General features: G+C 45.3%; 6 protein-coding genes across 6 annotated transcripts; 1 reads left to right on the plus strand and 5 right to left on the minus strand.

Moving 5' to 3' along the window:
- Window positions 1-2,527: 2,527 nt before the first annotated feature.
- SERLADRAFT_384273 (uncharacterized protein) lies at window positions 2,528-3,063 on the plus strand (the record flags this gene model as incomplete). Its single annotated transcript, XM_007316182.1, has 1 exon — window positions 2,528-3,063. The coding sequence occupies one exon, from the start codon at window positions 2,572-2,574 to the stop codon at window positions 2,740-2,742; it is 171 nt and encodes a 56-aa protein (XP_007316244.1).
- Window positions 3,064-5,578: 2,515 nt separating this feature from the next.
- Window positions 5,579-6,508, minus strand: SERLADRAFT_435920 (uncharacterized protein; the record flags this gene model as incomplete). Its single annotated transcript, XM_007316183.1, has 2 exons — window positions 5,579-6,290; window positions 6,471-6,508. 2 exons carry the CDS (start codon window positions 6,506-6,508, stop codon window positions 5,579-5,581), a joined length of 750 nt encoding a protein of 249 aa, XP_007316245.1.
- Window positions 6,509-9,079: 2,571 nt separating this feature from the next.
- Window positions 9,080-10,000, minus strand: SERLADRAFT_435921 (uncharacterized protein; the record flags this gene model as incomplete). Its single annotated transcript, XM_007316184.1, has 1 exon — window positions 9,080-10,000. The coding sequence occupies one exon, from the start codon at window positions 9,998-10,000 to the stop codon at window positions 9,080-9,082; it is 921 nt and encodes a 306-aa protein (XP_007316246.1).
- Window positions 10,001-12,724: 2,724 nt separating this feature from the next.
- On the minus strand, window positions 12,725-15,426 carry SERLADRAFT_435922 (uncharacterized protein; the record flags this gene model as incomplete). The annotated part of the gene is made up of 10 exons (XM_007316185.1): window positions 12,725-12,969; window positions 13,022-13,389; window positions 13,441-13,638; window positions 13,696-13,717; window positions 13,769-14,073; window positions 14,124-14,409; window positions 14,466-14,534; window positions 14,591-15,033; window positions 15,089-15,211; window positions 15,269-15,426. The coding sequence occupies 10 exons, from the start codon at window positions 15,424-15,426 to the stop codon at window positions 12,725-12,727; spliced, it is 2,217 nt and encodes a 738-aa protein (XP_007316247.1).
- A 969-nt stretch (window positions 15,427-16,395) lies between these two features.
- On the minus strand, window positions 16,396-19,130 carry SERLADRAFT_414278 (uncharacterized protein; the record flags this gene model as incomplete). Its single annotated transcript, XM_007316186.1, has 9 exons — window positions 16,396-16,640; window positions 16,698-17,071; window positions 17,125-17,322; window positions 17,379-17,786; window positions 17,837-18,122; window positions 18,179-18,247; window positions 18,306-18,748; window positions 18,804-18,926; window positions 18,985-19,130. 9 exons carry the CDS (start codon window positions 19,128-19,130, stop codon window positions 16,396-16,398), a joined length of 2,292 nt encoding a protein of 763 aa, XP_007316248.1.
- A 694-nt stretch (window positions 19,131-19,824) lies between these two features.
- On the minus strand, window positions 19,825-20,842 carry SERLADRAFT_435924 (uncharacterized protein; the record flags this gene model as incomplete). Its single annotated transcript, XM_007316187.1, has 5 exons — window positions 19,825-19,858; window positions 19,916-19,946; window positions 19,996-20,053; window positions 20,083-20,211; window positions 20,675-20,842. 5 exons carry the CDS (start codon window positions 20,840-20,842, stop codon window positions 19,825-19,827), a joined length of 420 nt encoding a protein of 139 aa, XP_007316249.1.
- Window positions 20,843-22,228: the final 1,386 nt, after the last annotated feature.

A 22,228-nucleotide genomic window follows, 5' to 3' on the forward strand; every position in this document is an offset into this window, starting at 1 on the left:
GAAGGATCAGTTATCGTATACCTCGACGACATTATGATATTCACCGACTCGTTAGAAGAACACAGGAAGATCGTATCCAAAGTTCTTCAGATACTCGCAGACAATCAATTATATCTCAAGCCAGAGAAATGCGAGTTTGAGAAGAAAGAAGTCGAATATCTAGGAATGATCATCTCCCATGATACGATTCGCATGGACCCGCTAAAAGTACAGGCAGTTGCAGAATGGCCAATACCGCGAACCAAAAAGGAATTACAGTCGTTCCTAGGGTTCTCCAACTTTTACAGACGATTCATCAGGGACTATGGAAAGATTGCCAAACCACTGACGATCCTCACCGGAAAGGTAGATTGGGAGTGGGCTGAAGACCAACAACGAGCGTTCGACGTTCTCAAAAAAACAATCACCACTTCGCCCACGCTCGCAATCCCTAACGACGAAGATCCATTCAAAGTTGAATGCGACGCCTCCAACTACGCCACAGGAGCGGTGTTATCCCAGCAGCAAGAAGGGAAATGGAGACCGGTCGCATTCCTATCAAAGTCGATGAACCCTGCAGAGAGAAATTACGCTATCTGGGATAAAGAGATGCTAGCGGTAATGCATGCGTTGGAAGAATGGCGACACCTCCTCATGGGAGCTAAACACCAGTTCACCATATTCACCGACCATCAGAACCTCACCTACTTCAGAGATCCCCAGAAAGTAAACAGACGACAAGCTAGGTGGATGGACACACTAGCGAGATACGATTTCAAGTTAGAACATGTGAAAGGCTCGGCGAACACGAAAGCGGACCTACTTAGTCGAAGAGTAGACCATCCGAGAGGCGAGAGAGACAACGAAGGACAGGTCCTTCTACCTCAGCTCGCGGAAGCGAACATTTATACTATGGAGGACGTGTTAGAAGAACACTACCTGGACGAGCTGCTAGCTTCGCAGCATAAACTAGATGATTACGTGGTGAAGAAGTTGAAAGAAGATCCAAAGGTTTGGAAGAAACGAGACGGAATCGTATGGATAGGAAATGAGAAAGAAGACGAGTTGACGTTAGGATCCTTCAAAAACAAAATCTACGTACCCCAAGATCCAAAGTTGAGGGCACGTATTATCGAAGAAGAACATGACACGAGCCTCAGCGGACACCCAGGAGAAAGAAGGACGCACGAAGGAGTAAACCGATCATTCTGGTGGCCTAGCCTCAGGAGAGATATCAGGAAATATGTTGCAGGATGCGAGATATGTCAGAGAACAAAGTCGCATCGCCAAAAGCCGCATGCTCCCCTCCATCCCAACCCAATCCCTGATCGTCCTTGGCAGATAATAACGACAGATCTCATCGGAGCATTACCAGAGTCAAACGGATACGATGCTATCCAGGTTTTTGTTGACAGATTCTCGAAAATGGCTCACTTCGTACCAACGCACGTTACTCTTGATTCGTTAGGCTACGCCAAACAACTACGAGATTCGGTTATACGACTACACGGCATCCCGGAAAAAATTATATCAGATAGAGGACCTCAATTCATGTCGAACTTCACCAAGGACTTCTATCAGACCCTCGGGATTGAACCCGGCCTGTCAACAGGTTACCACCCCCAAACTGATGGGCAATCCGAACGAATCAATCAAGACCTAGAACACTACCTACGCACGTTCATTAATCACCGACAAGACGACTGGGCGGATTGGCTAGCCATTGCCGAATTCACGTACAACAATCATCTCCACTCTGCGACCAATCAGACCCCCTTCTTCGTAAATTATGGTTCTCACCCTCGTAAAGGAACCGGTCAGAAACCTTCAGGGCGCTCGCAAGCTGCCGAAGATTTCGCAACCTCTATGACGAAACTACACGAACAAACTCGGCAATCATTATTACTCGCGAATCAAAACCTCAAAAAGTACTATGACCGGAAACGCACGGAAGCACGAGAATATCACAAAGGAGATAAGGTGTGGTTAGAGGGAACTCATATCTCCACCGATCGACCGATGAAGAAGTTGGATGACAAGCGATTTGGCCCATTTACGGTAAAAGCAAAAGTCGGCCCATCTGCTTATCTCCTTGACGTCCCTAGATCCTGGAAGGCGATCCATCCCGTATTCAACGAAATCCTCTTGTCACCGTATCACACGCCGGAGTTCCCCAATCAACCTCGTACCTCGAAACCTCCGCCGATCCAAGTTGATGGCGCAGTCGAATACGAAGCCGAAGAAATCATCGCTTCTCGACCCACTAAACTCAAAGGGGCTAAGCTCGATTACTTCGTCCATTGGAAGGGATACCCGATCACGGAGAGGACGTGGGAACCCGATCACCATTTAAAAAATTCCCCCTCGCTTATTGCCACCTTCCACCGCAAACACCCTGCCGCCCCACGTGTCATCGCCTCCGCCGCTTTACGATTTCGTCCGTACGAAAATTTCACTACCACAACCGAAAAACCCCGCCTCTTTGACTGGATCACAAACCGCTTCACGGACTGCGGCGCTAAGATTCTTGGGACAAGAATATAAAAGGGGGGGGTAATGTAAGGACCGTTTTATTATTTTCTTATCTTTGTTATGTCTTGGTTCTCGAACGCCTTTCCCGTTACACCTCTGGCTCTAGGACTAGAGGTATCCTTTGCCATCTTACTTCTCATAGCCCTCACAGGCTTTCTTAACCATCGCTATCACTTTATATCACAGATCAGAGACTGGGCATCGCTCCCAGCTAGCCAGCACACTGGGTAGGGACTGGTAGTAGGCATCTCGCCAACCAGCTCCAAGCCCCAGTAAAGCTTGGTAATACTAATAACGCCTTATCTAGAATCGTACCTCATCATGAGGATACGGTTCCTGACCACGCGTGACAATCTTCTATTATTAGTACAAGTCTCTCACCTGCTGATTAATCAAGTCAGAAGTCGTACGATAGTTGCTTCCCCTTTTTCTTATTGGTTGATTAATTCCTCAGACCACTTTTCGTATATTCTCTTTTCGGTCTGAGGAACGGACAGTTCCCTATATAAAGCCGTACCTATTCATGTATAGCTCCTTAGCTTTCTATTACTGAATTTACCCGCTTTACTCCTCAACAAGAACCTTTGAAGCTTACCTCTCAAAGTCCTCTACTCGCTATATTAGCGTCTGTCGACCTCAAGAGCTCATTGGACCCTTACTCCCTGCAAGTGCAGAAGGAGATAGGTTTAGTTTTTGTTATAGTTTATCGTTGCCTCACAATGCAACCATTTATTGATAGATGACGGAGTATGAATGGGGGATTGAGCCTGGTAGATGAAATCAACAAGCGCATGGACTGCTCGCAAGAACAGGGGTGGTACAACACCTGTTACACACAAAGTGCTTAAAAAGTCTGAGGGTTCATTGAGGTTTCAAGAGACCTGTCCGAAGACAAGTTTGAGGATGTAGTTCTGAGTAGAGTTCTTCCAACGACAGTTGGTCTTCTTCTGAATAGGAGTTAGGTCCTATCTAGGGGAGGTTCATCCATTGAGGGCTAACTACTATTCAAGGTAATACAATCTGCAAAGAGAACAAAAATGTACGTGAAGGAAATGAGTCATCAGTCCGATGGTATAACTGATGATTAAGGAAAAATGAGTAGTCCATAAAGGCAATAGAAATTGTAACATTACCCCCTTACTTACTTTGAATTTCACCGAAATTTGGTACCTTCTCCATCCATGTTGTAACTGTCGTCATAGCTGACATCTCCATGTAATCCCTCCATTAGAATCCTATCTTTGTTTTCCATACAAATAGGACACCATTTGAAACTATGTCCCGGTGTCGATGATGAGAACTGCAGTTAGAAAACCACACACAAAACAAACTAACACACAATCCTCCCAGATTCCACGGAACTTGTTTATGGGCTTTGCCTCCTAGAACAGTGGGTGCTCTGGTTGTTCGTGGGGTGGTATATATGAGGATCCTTCAAAGTAAAACCCAGAGTTGTATGAGTGTGGGTTTTGAGGAGGAGGGATAGTTGAATTTATAGAAGGATAGGGGCTTGGTGACGAGTATAGACGAGCACTACCTTGCTAATTGTAGCACAAGGTAGGTTTGAGAACGACAATATGACGAGGTTCCCGGTGATAGCAGGCTCCTGACGCACAAACTGTAGTGCTCAGAAGGACTCTAATCAAAGGGGATGACAATCACTTTCAAAAAGTGACGAGTGACAATGACAGCAGTTAACAGTGGTAGAAGTGGAAAGTGTTGTGACCACACTGGATCACAAGTAGCAGAGTAGTGAACTTGAGAGTAGAGAAGAAGTCTGGATTGGAGTACTTGTTTTTTTTACAAGGTAGAATACAGGGGTTTATATAGTAAAAGAAAAGTAGGCTATGCACAGTATAGCTGTGCAAAAAGAATGAGAAAGAACATGAAGGAAGGAATGTATGCTGACAAATCCTGCGTAGGTAGTACAGGATAAGATTGTCAAAAAAAGGAAAAGAAAGGGATTGAACAATGAATGCTGTGAGTAATGTCACAGGTTTGTACAGCCATAAAGTAAAGTCCAATAGCAAAAAGAGAGCAGGAAAATCATGATGTCATGGGAAGATGCAGTAAAAAAAGGGCAAGGCAAAACACTATCAGTATCAACACAGTTCCTTTATTGTCAGTCAGGCATTCTAAAAAAATATGTGTCCATAAAAATGATTCAAAAATCAAAAATAATCGCACTGTGAATGAATGTTCTGCTGAAAAAAAGAAACTGGAGCCACCAGTCCACCACCTAGTCCAAATCCTACAGTTCCATGGCCTTACCAATGGACTGGTTGTGTTGGACCACCTGATCAAACGAGGGAGGGAGAGGAGTAGTTCCAATTTGGAACAAGTGAGTCCCAGGCAGCGTGTGGTAGGTGTAGCTGTAGCGAAGACGATGGACAAAAGATAAGTGTACCCAAGTGAATGGGACAGCAATGAACATAGGCGACGCAAGGGGATGAACCTTCTCCAGCTCAAAAATTACCCACCCACGCTCCAACCAGGCAAGACGAGCGACCGATGTTTTGATAGTATATGATGGTAGATCGACGTCATAAAGATGGACCTGTTGCCCTATTTGAACCGGCCGCCGGGGCTTTGCTGATATCAGCAGTGGCACGTGGTAGTCAACGGATCGGCGACGGAAGCGGATAGGAAGTGGTGACATCAGAAATGGTGGGGGTACAAATAAGATTAGGAGGAGGAGGGTGGAAGTGACAAACAAGTGGATTAGAATGGGGACCCAGAAACGACCGTCAGGTGAGAATAAAAAGGAGAGGAAGGGACCCATGGTGGGGCTAGGCAAAGGAAGGGGAGTAAGGGAAACGACAAAAGCGAGGGCGCAATGCAATGTGTAGCCAGTGGCGACGCGAAAATTTGCCGAAATGCCGAAATGCGGAAAGTACCGAATGGAAAAGCAAAGGTGAGCGTGACTGGATTGCCTAATAGAGGTGGTGCTGATCAGCCACAAGTTCAAAAAGGGCAATGTTAATTACTATTCCACGTGGCACTGTGCCTGTGTGGCGCAAAGGCGAGTCTTTTTGAATATTCGCTTCGTTATTGACACCTGTCCATGCTACCAATCAACTTTGGTGCATGACACCGGTGCACAACGGTCACAATTGGGGCAGTAGTCAGCTTTGCAGTAGTATGTGCAATGATTGCTCCAACCGCAGTTTTGGCAATAGGGAGCGTTGTTGCAAACACCTTGGTGGTATTTTTGTCTGGTGTTAGATGAGGTGTTGGATTGGGGAGTGGGGGGATCGTCACCTTCCAAGTCATATGTTCCAGCATACAACTGGTTGATCATGTCGGTGTCGTCTACATTGATTGGATTGGAAGGACAGCCAGGCGGACTGTTTTTCTGACTCCCTGACGTATGAGACTGCCTCTTCAATGGAGTTCTGCCGGCGGGGATCTGGAGTATCACTTCTTGCCGGCCATGTTGGGCTCCTCGTTGGTTCATCAGACGACGACGGGATAGGCTGTTTGGTACTGGTCGAGGCGGAGGCAACTGGGACGTCTGTGGTTTTGGGTTCGACCCAATGGAACAGGGACTGGAGGGGTTCAATTCTTGCGAGATTGGGCTGGTTGGGACGGTGGGAATGTATTTTTCCACTGACAGGGTGGACGGAGGTTGTTGGGTGACAATGTGGTAAGTGGGCTCCAGGGTAACACTGGTCTGCTCGGGGTATAACAGGGACCGGTGGGACAAATTGGGTGGAGGAGTACCCGTACAACCGTCTTGCTCTATCCGCGTGCGCGCCTCTGTTAGCAAGATCTTCCCGCTGTCATGCACCAAAGTTGATTGGTAGCATGGACAGGTGTCAATAACAAAGCGAATATTCAAAAAGACTCGCCTTTGCGCCACACAGGCACAGTGCCACGTGGAATAGTAATCAATATTGCCTTTTTCGAACTTGTGGCTGATCAGCACCACCTCCATTAGGCAATCCAGTCATGCTCACCTTTGCTTTTCCATTCGGTACTTTCCGCGTTTCAGCATTTCGGCAAATTTTTGTGTCACCACTGGCTACACATTGCATTGTGCCCTCGCTTTTTGTTGTTTCCTTCACTTCCCTTCCTTTGCCTAGCCCCACCATGGGTCCCTTACTCTCGTTTTTGTTCTCACCCGACGGTCGTTTCTGGATCCCCATTTTAGTTCACCTCCTTGTCACCTCCAGCCTCCTTCTCCTCATCTTATTTGCACCCCCACCATTTCTGATGTCACCACTTCCTATCCGCTTCCGTCGCCGATCCGTTGACTACCACGTGCCACTGCTGATATCAGCAAAGCCCCGGCGGCCGGTCCAAATAGGGCAACAGGTCCATCTTCATGACGTCGATCTGCCATCATATACCACCAAAACATCGGTCGCTCGTCTTGCCTGGTTGGAGTGTGGGTGGGTAGTTTTTGAGCTGGAGAAGGTTCATCCCCTTGCATTGCCTATGTTCATTGCTGTCCCATTCACTTGGGTACACTTATCTTTTGTCCATCGTCTTCGCTACAGCTACACCTACCACACGCTGCCTGGGACTCACTTGTTCCAAATTGGAACTACTCCTCTCCCTCCCTCGTTTGATCAGGTGGTCCAACACAACCAGTCCATTGGTAAGGCCATGGAACTGTCGGATTTGGACTAGGTGGTGGACTGGTGGCTCCAGTTTCTTTTTTTAAGCAGAACATTCATTTACAGTGCGATTATTCTTGATTTTTGAATCATTTTTATGGACACATATTTTTTTAGAATGCCTGACTGACAATAAAGGAACTGTGTTGATACTGATAGTGTTTTGCCTTGCCCTTTTTTTTACTGTATCTTCCCATGACATCATGATTTTCCTGCTCTCTTTTTGCTATTGGACTTTACTTTATGGCTGTACAAACCTGTGACATTACTCACAGCATTCATTGTTCAATCCCTTTCTTTTCCTTTTTTTGACAATCTTATCCTGTACTACCTATGCAGGATTTGTCAGCGTACATTCCTTCCTTCATGTTCTTTCTCATTCTTTTTGCACAGCTATACTGTGCATAGCCTACTTTTCTTTTACTATATAAACCCCTGTATTTTACCTTGTAAAAAAAACAAGTACTCCAATCCAGACTTCTTCTCTACTCTCAAGTTCACTACTCTGCTACTTGTGATCCAGTGTGGTCACAACACTTTCCACTTCTACCACTGTTAACTGCTGTCATTGTCACTCGTCACTTTTTGAAAGTGATTGTCATCCCCTTTGATTAGAGTCCTTCTGAGCACTACAGTTTGTGCGTCAGGAGCCTGCTATCACTGGGAACCTCGTCACCTCGTCATCCTTGTTGTTCTCAAACCTACTTTGTGCTACAATTAGCAAGATAGTGCTCATATATACTCGTCACTAAGCCCCTATCTTCTATAAATTCAACTATCCCTCCTCCTCAAAACCCACACTCATACATCTCTGGGTTTTACTTTGAAGGATCTTCATATATACCACCCCACAAACAACCAGAGCACCCACTGTTCTAGGAGGCAAAGCCCATAAACAAGTTCCATGGAATCTGGGAGGATTGTTTGTTAGTTTGTTTTTGTGTGTGGTTTTCTAACAACAGTTCTCATCATCGACACCGCCTAATTCCAAATATGCCTTTGCTGCGTCCGTCTGCCCACTCGAGGAGTTCATCCTCAAGCGTTGTTCCAAAGATTCCAAAATTAACTTTTCCATCAGGAGTGCCCGACAGATACTTGAGTCCTGACTACTGAGCAGCAAATGCTCGTTTTCCAACAAACATAGTGAGTCTATGGCTTTTACGAGTTCATCAGCTACAAGGTCTATGGCAAGGAAGGTATGCAGGGAAGAAAGAGCGTGGTACACATTGGGGTAAAATTTTTCTGTTTTGTGAAATAAATAGATGTAGGTATTTTTGGCTGACATCAGTTCTATGGCGTCAGAGACATCAGCTTGGTTGTGTCATTGCCCACGAGCAAAGGACACGCATTCGTTGGCTAGCATGTTGACTTCGCCGGGTATAGTGTAGGTGGTGATAGGGAGGCTAGTTAAAGGTCGTTGGTTGTGGCAGAATTCGGCAGTAGTAAGGTACTTTGCCCAGCTATGTGGTTGATTTTGGCAGAATATGCGGAGGTAGATCTCCAGTTCTTGGTTGGATCATTCCGTCTGTCCATCTGTCTGTGGATGATATGCTGTAGAGAGTGCGGTTTCAATGTTCAGGAGTTTGTGGAGTTCTTTGGATACTTCGGAGGCGAACTGTGGTCCTCTGTTGGATATGGGTTTATTGTGTAATCCAAATTGTTTGAAGACAGAGTTGTGGAAGATCCGTCATCCTTCTTAACAATTCCCTTTGACATAAGTCAAGCATATCTACACATTCATTAACTCCATGACCAGTTTTTCTGCATCCATAGCAAAGGAAGGGAACACAAGGTGCTGTAGGCAGAGTGGCAGTGGGTGGAGCAGTAGGCTGAGTGGGTAAGTTGCTGCTTCCTTGAGAGGATTGAGATGGTCTGGCTGACTGGTTCATGAAAGTGGGAGGGCAAAGTATAAGCCGAGCATCAGTGTCAAGCTTGATAGCACAATATTAGAGCAGAGGATAGTTAGGACCTTCAATTGTCATAGAACCCAACTTCTTGATAAAGGTTTCTACTTCATCCTGTTTGACAGCAGTGTGCTCTTCTTCGTCTAAAGAGTGAAGGGTTTTCTTCGACTTGGAAGGACTCAACAACTTTCTCTCTTTCTCTGTCTCAGAGGTGCACTTTTTCTCTTTTTTCTGCTTGGTGGTTTTCCTGATATAACAAGGTGGTTCTTCCTCTTTGTCAGAGTCAGAAGAATCGTCCGAAGAACTGGAAGAGTTCTCTGAATCCGAGTCTGAATCCAAATCATCAGAGTCAAAATCTTCATCATCAAAGCGATCTCTGCAAAGGACATGCTCTACAGCCTTGACAACATCATCAAAGACAAAAGGCTGGGAGAGATCAAGGGTAGGATCTGTCTGTAGAAGTCTGTTTTTAACGCAATGATGAAGGGTTTTGGGTAGTCCTTTCCAGAAGGAGCGATTGAATATGTCCTGAGTGATTTTGGATTTGGCAAGAAGCCATCCACCAATGCGAACATACTTCCTCATGTAGCTCTTGAAATCATCCAGAGAGCCCATTTTCTTCTTGTGCGAAGCATCGACCAGCTGTTTAAGATGATGCTCTTTAAATTTGGCCTCTGCTTTTGCAGCATCAAAGTACTGGAGAATTTCGTCTTTGAGACTGTTCCATGAGTGTGTAGTGAAGTGCTTCATTCCTTCAATAAATTCGCAAACATATGTGGAGCAGTATTGGAGAATGCTTGAGCATTTTTTATCGTCAGCAGTGACATTGTTTGCATGACAGATGCGCTCATAGTGGAGAACAAAATCCCTGACACGAGTATAGTCTCCCTTGAACTTCTTAGGAGCATAACGAGTGCCAGGAATTGGCATAGTGATGACTGAGAGAGTAGTAGGTTGATTCATAGTGAAAAGTATAGGGGGTAAATGTGAAGCTTGCTGAGTAGAAGCTGGTACAGAAATTGAGTTACTGGAAGACAGGGATGGGACAGATAAAGCGGTGGGTGAGATAGAAGGTGTAGATGATAAATTAGACAGTGATGGCGATGAAATGGTTGGTATTTAGCTTGAAGGAAACCACCCCTCGCGGTGGGCTCCAATTGTCGATGATGAGAACTGTTGTTAGAAAACCACACACAAAAACAAACTAACAAACAATCCTCCCAGATTCCATGGAACTTGTTTATGGGCTTTGCCTCCTAGAACAGTGGGTGCTCTGGTTGTTTGTGGGGTGGTATATATGAAGATCCTTCAAAGTAAAACCCAGAGATGTATGAGTGTGGGTTTTGAGGAGGAGGGATAGTTGAATTTATAGAAGATAGGGGCTTAGTGACGAGTATATATGAGCACTATCTTGCTAATTGTAGCACAAAGTAGGTTTGAGAACAACAAGGATGACGAGGTGACGAGGTTCCCAGTGATAGCAGGCTCCTGACGCACAAACTGTAGTGCTCAGAAGGACTCTAATCAAAGGGGATGACAATCACTTTCAAAAAGTGACGAGTGACAATGACAGCAGTTAACAGTGGTAGAAGTGGAAAGTGTTGTGACCACACTGGATCACAAGTAGCAGAGTAGTGAACTTGAGAGTAGAGAAGAAGTCTGGATTGGAGTACTTGTTTTTTTTACAAGGTAAAATACAGGGGTTTATATAGTAAAAGAAAAGTAGGCTATGCACAGTATAGCTGTGCAAAAAGAATGAGAAAGAACATGAAGGAAGGAATGTACGCTGACAAATCCTGCATAGGTAGTACAGGATAAGATTGTCAAAAAAAGGAAAAGAAAGGGATTGAACAATGAATGCTGTGAGTAATGTCACAGGTTTGTACAGCCATAAAGTAAAGTCCAATAGCAAAAAGAGAGCAGGAAAATCATGATGTCATGGGAAGATACAGTAAAAAAAAGGGCAAGGCAAAACACTATCAGTATCAACACAGTTCCTTTATTGTCAGTCAGGCATTCTAAAAAAATATGTGTCCATAAAAATGATTCAAAAATCAAAAATAATCGCACTGTAAATGAATGTTCTGCTTAAAAAAAGAAACTGGAGCCACCAGTCCACCACCTAGTCCAAATCCGACAGTTCCATGGCCTTACCAATGGACTGGTTGTGTTGGACCACCTGATCAAACGAGGGAGGGAGAGGAGTAGTTCCAATTTGGAACAAGTGAGTCCCAGGCAGCGTGTGGTAGGTGTAGCTGTAGCGAAGACGATGGACAAAAGATAAGTGTACCCAAGTGAATGGGACAGCAATGAACATAGGCAATGCAAGGGGATGAACCTTCTCCAGCTCAAAAACTACCCACCCACACTCCAACCAGGCAAGACGAGCGACCGATGTTTTGGTGGTATATGATGGCAGATCGACGTCATGAAGATGGACCTGTTGCCCTATTTGGACCGGCCGCCGGGGCTTTGCTGATATCAGCAGTGGCACGTGGTAGTCAACGGATCGGCGACGGAAGCGGATAGGAAGTGGTGACATCAGAAATGGTGGGGGTGCAAATAAGATGAGGAGAAGGAGGCTGGAGGTGACAAGGAGGTGAACTAAAATGGGGATCCAGAAACGACCGTCGGGTGAGAACAAAAACGAGAGTAAGGGACCCATGGTGGGGCTAGGCAAAGGAAGGGAAGTGAAGGAAACAACAAAAAGCGAGGGCACAATGCAATGTGTAGCCAGTGGCGACACAAAAATTTGCCGAAATGCTGAAACGCGGAAAGTACCGAATGGAAAAGCAAAGGTGAGCATGACTGGATTGCCTAATGGAGGTGGTGCTGATCAGCCACAAGTTCGAAAAAGGCAATATTGATTACTATTCCACGTGGCACTGTGCCTGTGTGGCGCAAAGGCGAGTCTTTTTGAATATTCGCTTTGTTATTGACACCTGTCCATGCTACCAATCAACTTTGGTGCATGACAATGGTTGACCCAACTCATTATAATATGTAATTGTCACACCATTTTCATCAGTTGGGGGAGGTAAAACACACTCAGAGATATTGAAGTTATATGAGGGCCCAGGAGTACTACAGCCTGGGCCAGAGAAACCATTGTAAAATGTGGGGTCAGGAAATTGCGATTGTGTGGCCATAAAATATGGAGTCTGGACAGACTGGGGGGAAAACGCAGTAGATGAGTTGACACTAGTGATTGGGATGATTGTCCGAAGTGACTAGAACCCTCAGGGGCCTGAACACGACGGCTAAAAAGGCCAGCACACCGGGGGTTATCTGCTAACTCCTTATGTCCTTGAAGGTGAGACTTGATCTCTTCAATGAGGGCTTTGACTGTCCCATCAATCAGTAAACCAAGAGCACCGGCTATGGCAATGAGGTCCTCCTTGCACTTGTAAGACACAAGAGATCTGTCAAAGACTTTCATCACAGTCTCTATTGTTATTCGTGTGTTACAAGTGGTGTCTTCTGGTAAAATAACTAAAGTAAGTACTAAGTGCTATATGGTGTTTTCAGATAGTGTCCGAATTGTACCTCAAATACGAACTGACTGACTGGGAACGACAGTAGTCGCTCTCTGTGAGATAAAATTTTTGACAACGATGCACAGCCTACTACGAGTCTGAGTTTTAACATGTACATTTCAAGCCGAAAAGGCTAAGCTAAACCTTCCAATCAGAAACCAAGATGTCGTATTTCCTCCTTAGCGGTATTGAGTCTCTTCCTCTTTCTCTCCAACTCTTCACGCTTCGACCTGATGCCGGGCTGCTCTTGCAGAAGGAAGCGACATCGCTCCTGGACATCTGGACCTGTAAGCTGTAGGTCTTCGACTATAGCTTTCTGAATCCCCCTTTCCAAGCCTAACACGAGGTCGTGATCTATAGCCAATGGTATTATGTCCACAAAACGCTTGTAGGACACTGGGAAATAAAACTTAAAAAGCAAAATGATCTAGTAGTGGGCACTACATACCCTGGAAGTACGCTCTAACGCCAGCCATGATGATGAGGGCGGGTTCCATTGGGTCCACAGGGAATAGTTTTGCAAGATCAGCTGCTTGTATGCCACTGATACCCATCTCGTTCAGTGCGGATAAAGCATTGTTGACTGCGTCTTCATAATGCGGATCCTGCGAAGTCTGATAAGATTTCAAACTCTCCAGGCTACTTCCGTGGTTCCGATCATTACGACAGCCTTTATAAAAAGACAAAAACTTGTCCTTGTAGTCAGAATAATAGTGCACATTGAGAGTGTTCGGAGACTTTTCGACTGCAAGGAGCCACTCAATGTGTTGTTGGGTCTGTTGAGCGCATAAGTCCAGGTGATCTTTCACCGTTAATCTAAAACACAGTGAGAATTGTTAGGGCGTTTGAGATTTTGATAAAACTGACGAGATGGAGTTTTGCAAAGCACCCCGCCCCAAGTTACCGAAATGATAATCAACAACGTTTTCAAGATCCTCCTTTAAAATCTCGTAGACCGACTCAAAAAAAGACAGAGCAGGATTACGCCACTGGTCTATGCATTGCATGATGTATTCTTTTTGCACCACGAATGGATAATTGTCGGGTAATTCCCTGGTGCGTGCTCTACAAATGTACAGGTAGGTGATAGAATAATGACAAGTTTGAAGATTCAAGGCTTACTTTTGAGCACGGTCAAGTACCTCTTCGATATAAATTGTTGGTCACTTGCTTTGGGAGCTTGAAATAGGGTCACCATCCTCCTCATTGGCGATAAATCCTGGGATAGCATCCCATGTCTCTCCAAGCCCAAATGGACAGAATTCAGGGGCGGTGGCGCGGATAGCTCGCTTGAATTTACTTTGCGTCGGTCGTATCTTTTGCAATAAGCCATCTTCCTCCGGTGTTCCTTCTAGCCTCCGAGACAGTGCTCGCGTAAAGCCATTGACAAGTTCTAAAACCTCCCCCGCAGCATCCACTGAAGGCGCTTTCGGGAGTTTACGCAGTTCCATATCAGTCGAATCAATGAGGTCATACAAGTCCTGGTATATTCCAGGTAACCTACAACATATGCGTGTCAGCGAATCGTGAGGACATTGTCAAATAAATACCTTGACGCTATTAGCTCAGATAGAATTGTGCTGAGGCGCGCCGTGAGGTTGCTGGTCCGTAGATGGGACTGATACATTGGCGGAAGTGAGGTCCATGGCTGCGTTGCGAAATAATCATTCTCTTTTTTCCTGGCACCTGCCCATGAGAGGCCCTCTCTTAAGCTCTTCGAATCAGGCTGCTTGACACAATACCACCCATTTATCAGACGTTCTCTTTCGTCCTTGATGAATTCCATCCATCGATATTCTTCGCCTGGCGGTATACGGTCGGGTTTCGTAAGAACACCTGAGAAACAACAGCTTAATGGTAATTAACGATGCAGAGTCTTAATAAGTACTTACCAACGGTCCGAGTTCCTTGAGGGTCCAGCTTCTTAGCTAAATCATGTGCACCTTGTATCTCGAAATCGGCTGAGATACACATTAGACGACTCGTGACGTAGCAAAATGAATGCAAGAATACGAACTTTCACATGCGACAGTAGAAAGGATCACGCAACTGGGCTTCTCGATGTATGAGGATACAAGACTTCTGACTAGCTCGACATCACTGGCATCACCACCTTGACCTGCGGTGGCTATCAAGCCAGGTAAATCACAGAAAGATAGATCAGCTACTTCTGGGCCACAGATAGCTAGGCAGACGCAATTCTGAGAAAAGGATAATCCTCTCTCTTCTGATGCCAATGTTCCTGTGAGGTAAGTCGATGCAGGTTTATCTGGGTTAAGAATCGCGTGTTGTGCCCTTCGAACTCGGTCCTCAACGTCAGCTTTATCTGTAATTGTATCTCCAAAGTTCTCGTTGCGGACTTGACCGAGGGGCTGGCCAAGCGCATTAGTGATGAAGCGAAGAGAAACTACACATTTCCATGGTTGGTTGGATTGTGATAACCTGCATTCCGTCGGACAACTATAACATGGCAAGAAATATTAGAATATTTTCAATACATGACTTTAATAATTACCGGGTGCAAGTTCCCGACGAACGAGGTAGAGTAACACCAGATATAGCCTCGATGAGAGATGATTTTCCGGCACTTTGTACACCAATGACTGCTATCATGGGCAGATCCATATCAATCTGAACGCTGGAAGTTCATGTTTTCAGTAAGGTATTGGCGTGGATTGTTCATTGAAAAACATACCCTGTACTATGAAGACGATTGATGAGATCGAGCAGTTTTCTACGCTCTTTGGATAGACCAGCCGCAGAGAGACCTACCCCATTGGAACTGATGGGGTGTGCGTCGTTAACATCATAAAAATCCACATCGGTATCTTGGTCTGACATTCGGTCACCCATACTGAATACTATGGTAGAGAGGAGCTGGACACGACCAGGACATGGATGGAAAGTTTATATTGCACTACACGTCAGCCAATCATCTTGGAGAGGCCGATGTGCCATGTGAAGCACTGTGGATCTCTTTGTTTGGTGTAGGATGGAGCTGGGCACAATATCAGTAAACCTGTAATGCAACTGACATTTGAAGCGAAGAACAACAAAACCATGCGAGTAAAAAGGAGTCGATGATCATTGAGCGCTGAGCATCCAGTCGTAGAAAGAAGTCACAATAAAAGCACTGAAGAGCGGATCTTCCTTTTCGAGTGGATGTGTGCCATTACCAAGCTCCATATGTTCTCTAAATGTGCATAGATAGGCAGCAACCGAGTTGCTGCGACACTGCATTGTTCGAAAAGATGGACAGATCTTCTGGACAACTCGCCAATTATGAATAACTCCTCGAATAAATCCACAAAAGAAGAATTAGCTGGAAATCAAAGGGCCAAAAGTAAATCCACCTACCCTATATTATCAAGAACGCTTATCGAGCATGTTACCTCATCAGATACCAGTTGCAGCAACGACTTCGATTTCAGAGCTACACAATTGCAACAACTAGCAGGTCATTTCACGAACGTTAGAGAAAAATGATGGTGAACCGCTTGAAGCTGAACTCGATCTAAAAAGGGAGTACACTGGACGCTCGGCCCGCAATGACAAGACTCTGTGACTGTTCGACGCTGAAAGATCCACTAGAATTGACTTGCCTAACTGCGAAGATAGACGGGCTCATATCAAGCATTCTTCACCACATAAATATAAAAAGTGCGAGCCTTTACATTTATAGGTGTATTCTTTTAAGCAACACAACAAAGTTACACGTGTTCCAGATAGATGTACAATACGCCAACATGATTCTAAGGTTCGACCGAAATCAGCCTACACGTTCTTTTCGAAAAGGCTAAGCTCACCTTACAGTTTCTCTGGTCAGAAGCCTAGATGTCGGATTTCTTCTTTAGCTGTATTCAGTCTCTCCCTCTTCCTTTCCAGCTCCTCACGCCGCACTCTGATGCTAGATTGTTCCTGGAGTAGTAAACGACACCGCTCCTGGGCATCTGGACCCGTGAGTTGAAGGTCTTCGATGATAGCTTTCTGAATGCCCTTTTCCAAACCTAGCACGAGGTCGTGATCCACGGCCATCGGTATTATATCCGCAAAACGTTTGTAAGATACTGAAACGCAAACATTGAATAAGGCGAAGATCTAACAATGAGACACTCAAAACATACCCTGGAAGTACGCTCGGACGCCAGCCATGATAACGAGGGCAGGTTCCATCGGGTCTACAGGAAGGAGTTTGGCTAGATCAGCCGGGTTTATACCACTGATACCCATATCACTGAGCCCAGATATAGCTTTGTTAACAGCTGATTCGAAAGTTGTTGGAAAGCCTTGTACAGATCTGAAAGATCTCAGGTTCTCTAAAGTATTACCATGACTCTGGTCGTTCCGACGGCCTTTATAGAAAGACAAAAATTTATCCTTGTAATCGGAGTAATAATGCACATTGAGGGTATTCGGCGATTTCTCGACCTCAAGAAGCCATTCGATGTGTTGTCGAGTCTTTTTAGCACAGGAATCAAGGTGGTCCTTGACCGTTACCCTAAAACACAATGAGAACGATAAAATATGCAAGACGTCGAATAAATAACTGACGAGATAGAGTGTTGCAAGGCACCCCGCCCCAAGTTACCAAAATGCTCACCCACTATACTTTCGAGATCTTCCTTTAATATCTCGTAGACAGAATCAAAAAATGACAAAGCAGGGATGTGCCATTGATCTATGCATTGCATGATATACTCTTTTTGCACCACGAAGGGATAATTGTCAGGTAATTCTCTAGTGCGTGCTCTACGAATACACAGGTTAGCAACACAACCACGAAATACTTGGCATTGAGCCCTTACTTTTGAGCACGGGCAAGTACGTCTTCGACATAAATCGTCTTTTCTGAAGATTCAGATGGGCTTTGGGCAGGACGTTTGGAATTCGGGGTCAAATCGTCGTCCTCCTCGTTAGCAATAAAGTCTGGAACTGACGATACCTCTGATGTTTCTCCTTTCCCAAATGGGAAAAATTCAGGAGCAGTGGCGCGTATGGCTCGTTTGAACTTATTTTGTGTAGGTCGTATCTTTTGCAATAAACCATCTTCATCTGGTGTTCCTTCAAGCCGGCGAGACAGCGCCCGTGTAAAGCCATTGACGACTTCCAAGACCTCTCCTGCAGCATCCGCTGATGGCGCTTTTGGAAGCTTACGAAGTTCAACATCTGTTCCATTGATAAGGTTATACAGCTCCTGGTGTATCCCAGGTAATCTATGATGCATGTGTCAGAATTCTGTATACAGTGTTCTTGGTGTCCATACCTTGATGCAATTAGTTCGGACAGGATAGCACTTAGACGAGCAGTGAGGTTGCTGGTCCTCAGGTGAGATTGGTACATCGGAGAAAGCGAGGTCCATGGTTGCGTCATGAAATAATCGTTTTCTCGCTTTCTCGCGCCTTCCCATGTAAGGCCATCTTTTAGACTTCTCGCATCTGGCTGCTTCACACAATACCATCCATTTATAAGGCGTTCTCGTTCATCCTTGATGAATTCCATCCATCGATATTCTTCGCCTGGCGGTATGCGGTCGGGTTTCGTAAGAACACCTGAGAAATAGCACCTTAGTGGCAACCAACGCAACCAAGACCCGTGAAAAACTCACCAACTGTGCGTGTTCCTTGAGGATCCAATTTTTTCGCTAGGTCATGTGCACCTTGTATCTCGAAATCGGCTGTACTACACGTTAGTTGACTTGCCAATGAATTAAAAAAAGGTGTAAAAATACAAACTTTCACATGCGACAGTAGAAAGAATGACACAACTGGGCTTTTCGATGTACGAAGATACAAGAGTTCTGATTAGCTCGACATCGCTAGCATCTCCACTCTGACCAGCAGTGGCAATTAAGCCAGGTAGATCGCAGAACGACAAATCCGCGACCTCTGGACCACTGATAGCTAGGCAGACGCAATTCTGAGAAAAGGATAATCCTCTCTCTTCTGATGCCAATGTTCCTGTGAGGTAAGTCGATGCAAGTTTATCTGGGTTAAGAATCGCGTGTTGTGCCCTTCGAACTCGGTCCTCAACGTCAGCTTTATCTGTAATTGTATCTCCAAAGTTCTCGTTGCGGACTTGACCGAGGGGCTGGCCAAGCGCATTAGTGATGAAACGGAGAGATACCACACATTTCCATGGTTGGTTGGATTGTGATAACCTGCATTCCGTCGGACAACTATAATGTGGCAAGAGATATTAGAATATTTTCAATACATAACTTTAATAATTACCGGGTGCAAGTTCCCAACGAACGAGGTAGAGTAACACCAGATATAGCCTCGATGAGAGATGACTTTCCGGCACTTTGCACACCAATGACTGCTATCATGGGCAGATCCATATCAATCTGAACGCTGGAATTTCCATGTTTTCAGTGAGGTATTGGCGTGGATTGTTCAATGAAAAACATACCCTGTACTATGAAGACGATTGATGAGATCAAGCAGTTTTCTGCGGTCATTGGACAACCCAGAGGCAGAGAGGCCGATGCCATTAGAATGAGGAAGTGGCTTATCACCGTAGAAGTCTGTGTCTGGCTCGGATTGTTTGTCGCCCATGGTGTATGATATGATGGCAGGAAGAGAAAAATGTGTGCGACCAGAATGCGAGTAAAGGATTTATATACAGTTGAAGACCCTGGAAACGCTCAGTGGTCACGGGCATTGTTGTTGACACCTTGTTTAATGTAGTGGGTGGCGACTAGACACCATAGCAATACTTTCGTAACATGATGGACATGCCAGGGAAAACAACAAAAGAATGAAAGGAACGGGTGATGATCGATCATCCATTAGCGAAGAGGATACCACAATGTAAGGGTTCTCCTTTCAAGTGAATGTGCGCATCCTCAAAGTTGCGCACTCCCAGTGGCGTGGTGAAGGTATGGGGATAGGCAATATCACCGTGTAACATTGCTGGTTAGTTTCATAGTGCGCAATTGCAAGTTATATAGGACTGAGTGGTCACATTTGTCAAGAGGAGCTCCTGGACGAGTGCAGAAATGATAGCACGATATCAAACGTTGAACGTTGAATGATGAAGGAGAAAAGTCCGTGGCATAGGATTACGTGATCAGAGCCGCTCGTTTCCACCCCACAGCAGTTGTCTGCTCGCAGACAACGAATTTCTTACTGTAATCAATTCCCTCTAGTTTTCTGTCGCCTCATTGCTATTTTCTTTACGTTCCTCCCCCGCAACTTGCTTTATTTCACCTCGTTCAAGCGCTCACCACTGCAGATATCGCTGCTAACGTCACCTCGGCGTCTTGCGTTCAACTCCGTAATTCCTGGACGGAAAAGAAAGGAGACAAGCGTTTCATTCGATTATATATCCTTCTTCATACCAGTCCGGCTGATATTTCCCTGGCTTTCCCTCTAATACCCTATCATCATCTTTTGCGGCGATGCACGTGCATTCACGTACTGTTTTCGTGATTCTGTCCTTTCTTGCTTTCGCATTGGCTCAAGGGAGCACCAGCAGCCTGCAGTCAGCCTCGAATCCCACCCCTACTACATCAACACTTGCGTCTGGTTCGACGTCTGCATCTGGTAGCTCAATCACATCGCTCAGTGGGGCAAGTTCTTTGATAAGCGGTTCTCCGAATGGAACGTTTTCCATCACGACTACTAGCTCTGCCAACTATCCCAGCCTCAGTGGGTACCCAACTTGCGGTGAGTATTATTGGCAGTGTTGAATGAACGTCGAGCATTGGCACCTTAATGGGATAGTACATGTGCTTCGTCACTGGATGAGGTCATGCATTGCCCCTGTGTATTTATAGCCACTCAACCTTTTACAACCGAGTCCTTTCTCTTTTTTGTTGCGGTACTGATGAATTCATTTGATAGTATCACAATGTCTCGAAATTGCTACCTCTAATGCGAACTGTACCAGTGTCGTTTCGGTCAATTGCTATTGCAATAAGTGTGTTGTATTCGTTCCTCATACTTGATTGATCCCACTGACCAGAAGTAAAATATAGCACAAACTTTACAAATTCTATTGTCTCGTGTGTTGCCCAACAATGTTATAATAATATCAAACAGGCAGAGACTCTCGCACAACAATTTTGCAATCTAGCCAATTATAGCACATCTCTCACTTTCCCCTCGCCTCCACCGACAAGTTCATTAGCGAGCACGAGCACGGCACCTACAACCTCCGTAACTGGTCCGGCAACCTCGAATGCTGGTGTGGCTAATGCCGTGGCGATAGATTGGAGCAACACGAGGACACTGGTCAATATGTGTGTAACGATAGGTGGGGTCATACTAGGTGCTGCATTGCTTTAAATGATCGCTGTATTGAGAGGGCACGAGCAGTGATGTTTGACGTTTCTGGAGAACGATCGCATAGGTACAATTCACTCATATCTTGAAGGACATCCGTTCTGTTTCTTAGCACACTCATATCCGTCAACATAAATGGACACTTTCCTTTACTTTAATTATAAGTCTTACTTAAGATGACTGCCTATCGGTGTCTAATCTTGCTGCGTTGTGGGCATCTTTTCCTGCAGAACTTAGTGTGAGGTTAGGGTTTATACAGTGGTTCACACAAACTAGAGCAATCAAACGCGTCGCGTAAGAAATGCAAGCACAGAAACACGTTGATTCTTTCCACGAAGTCTCAAAGGAAACCTTCAATTCTAACATATCTTCCTAATATCTTCTTTTCTTTCATTCGTAAACAAAGGAAACCCGCCAGCGATGCCTCCAGTGACACCCAATGATATCGACGAAGATGCTTTCATGAACAGCTTACTTTCAGGGCTTGATAGCCAGATGACTAGTGCAGGCCCATCTACATATAAAACAGCAAAGACACCAGTAAAGAGGAGGCCGTCACCAGTTAAGAAAAGGTCCCCACTAGGCCAAAAAGCCACTCTACGGCCCGAGTTGGATTTGGCCACACTTGTACATGGCGCAGAAGATTGGGACTGGGATGACATGGAAGCCGAATTTCTCACTCCTAGAAAGAATGCTACAAGAACTCCACTGGTATGTAATTTAAATAACGCTTAACCATCGGTCTTACCTCGTACTCGACAAGAGGGCGTGTAGGAGATCATCCCCTTCAAAAAGACCCCCTCGAAATACCGCAACGTCTGTCCCTGTCAACAGCCTTAATGTCGCAGAACTCCTTGATGGGGCAGAAAACTGGGATTGGGAGGATATGGAAGCAGATTTCCTTACTCCCAAGAAAGACCGTTCAAAAGCTGCGAAGGTGTGTATTTTGGCCACTCTCCATTAGTACTATCAGCTTACTTTCTACAAGCCTTTTATTCTTCCTGCACCAGAATATGCTCAGGATACGTGTACTCGCTGTATCGTAGAAACTGTGAAGCAAGACGAATCAGCCAGCGTTTTCGAGAAGGTTCGTCTATTTGCTGCCGCCAGGATCACGGAGGCGCTAACATAGGAAATTTAGGTTCTGAAAGTTAAACTCGAGCCAGACGGCGAGCATCGCACAGTTATCCTCCGTGATGACTGGGCAAACACGGATGTACGTCCCGGTGAGTATCAGTGCCCATTCATATCCTCATTGAGCCCTCATTATACCTTATAGGTGATACAATCAACGTTCTAGGAAATTTCGATTCGACGAACAGATCTATCACGATATCGTCTAAGCATAATACCCTCATCCTCCACCC

Source organism: Serpula lacrymans (genome assembly GCF_000218685.1).
Source record: "Serpula lacrymans var. lacrymans S7.9 unplaced genomic scaffold SERLAscaffold_5, whole genome shotgun sequence".
NCBI lineage: Eukaryota > Fungi > Basidiomycota > Agaricomycetes > Boletales > Serpulaceae > Serpula > Serpula lacrymans.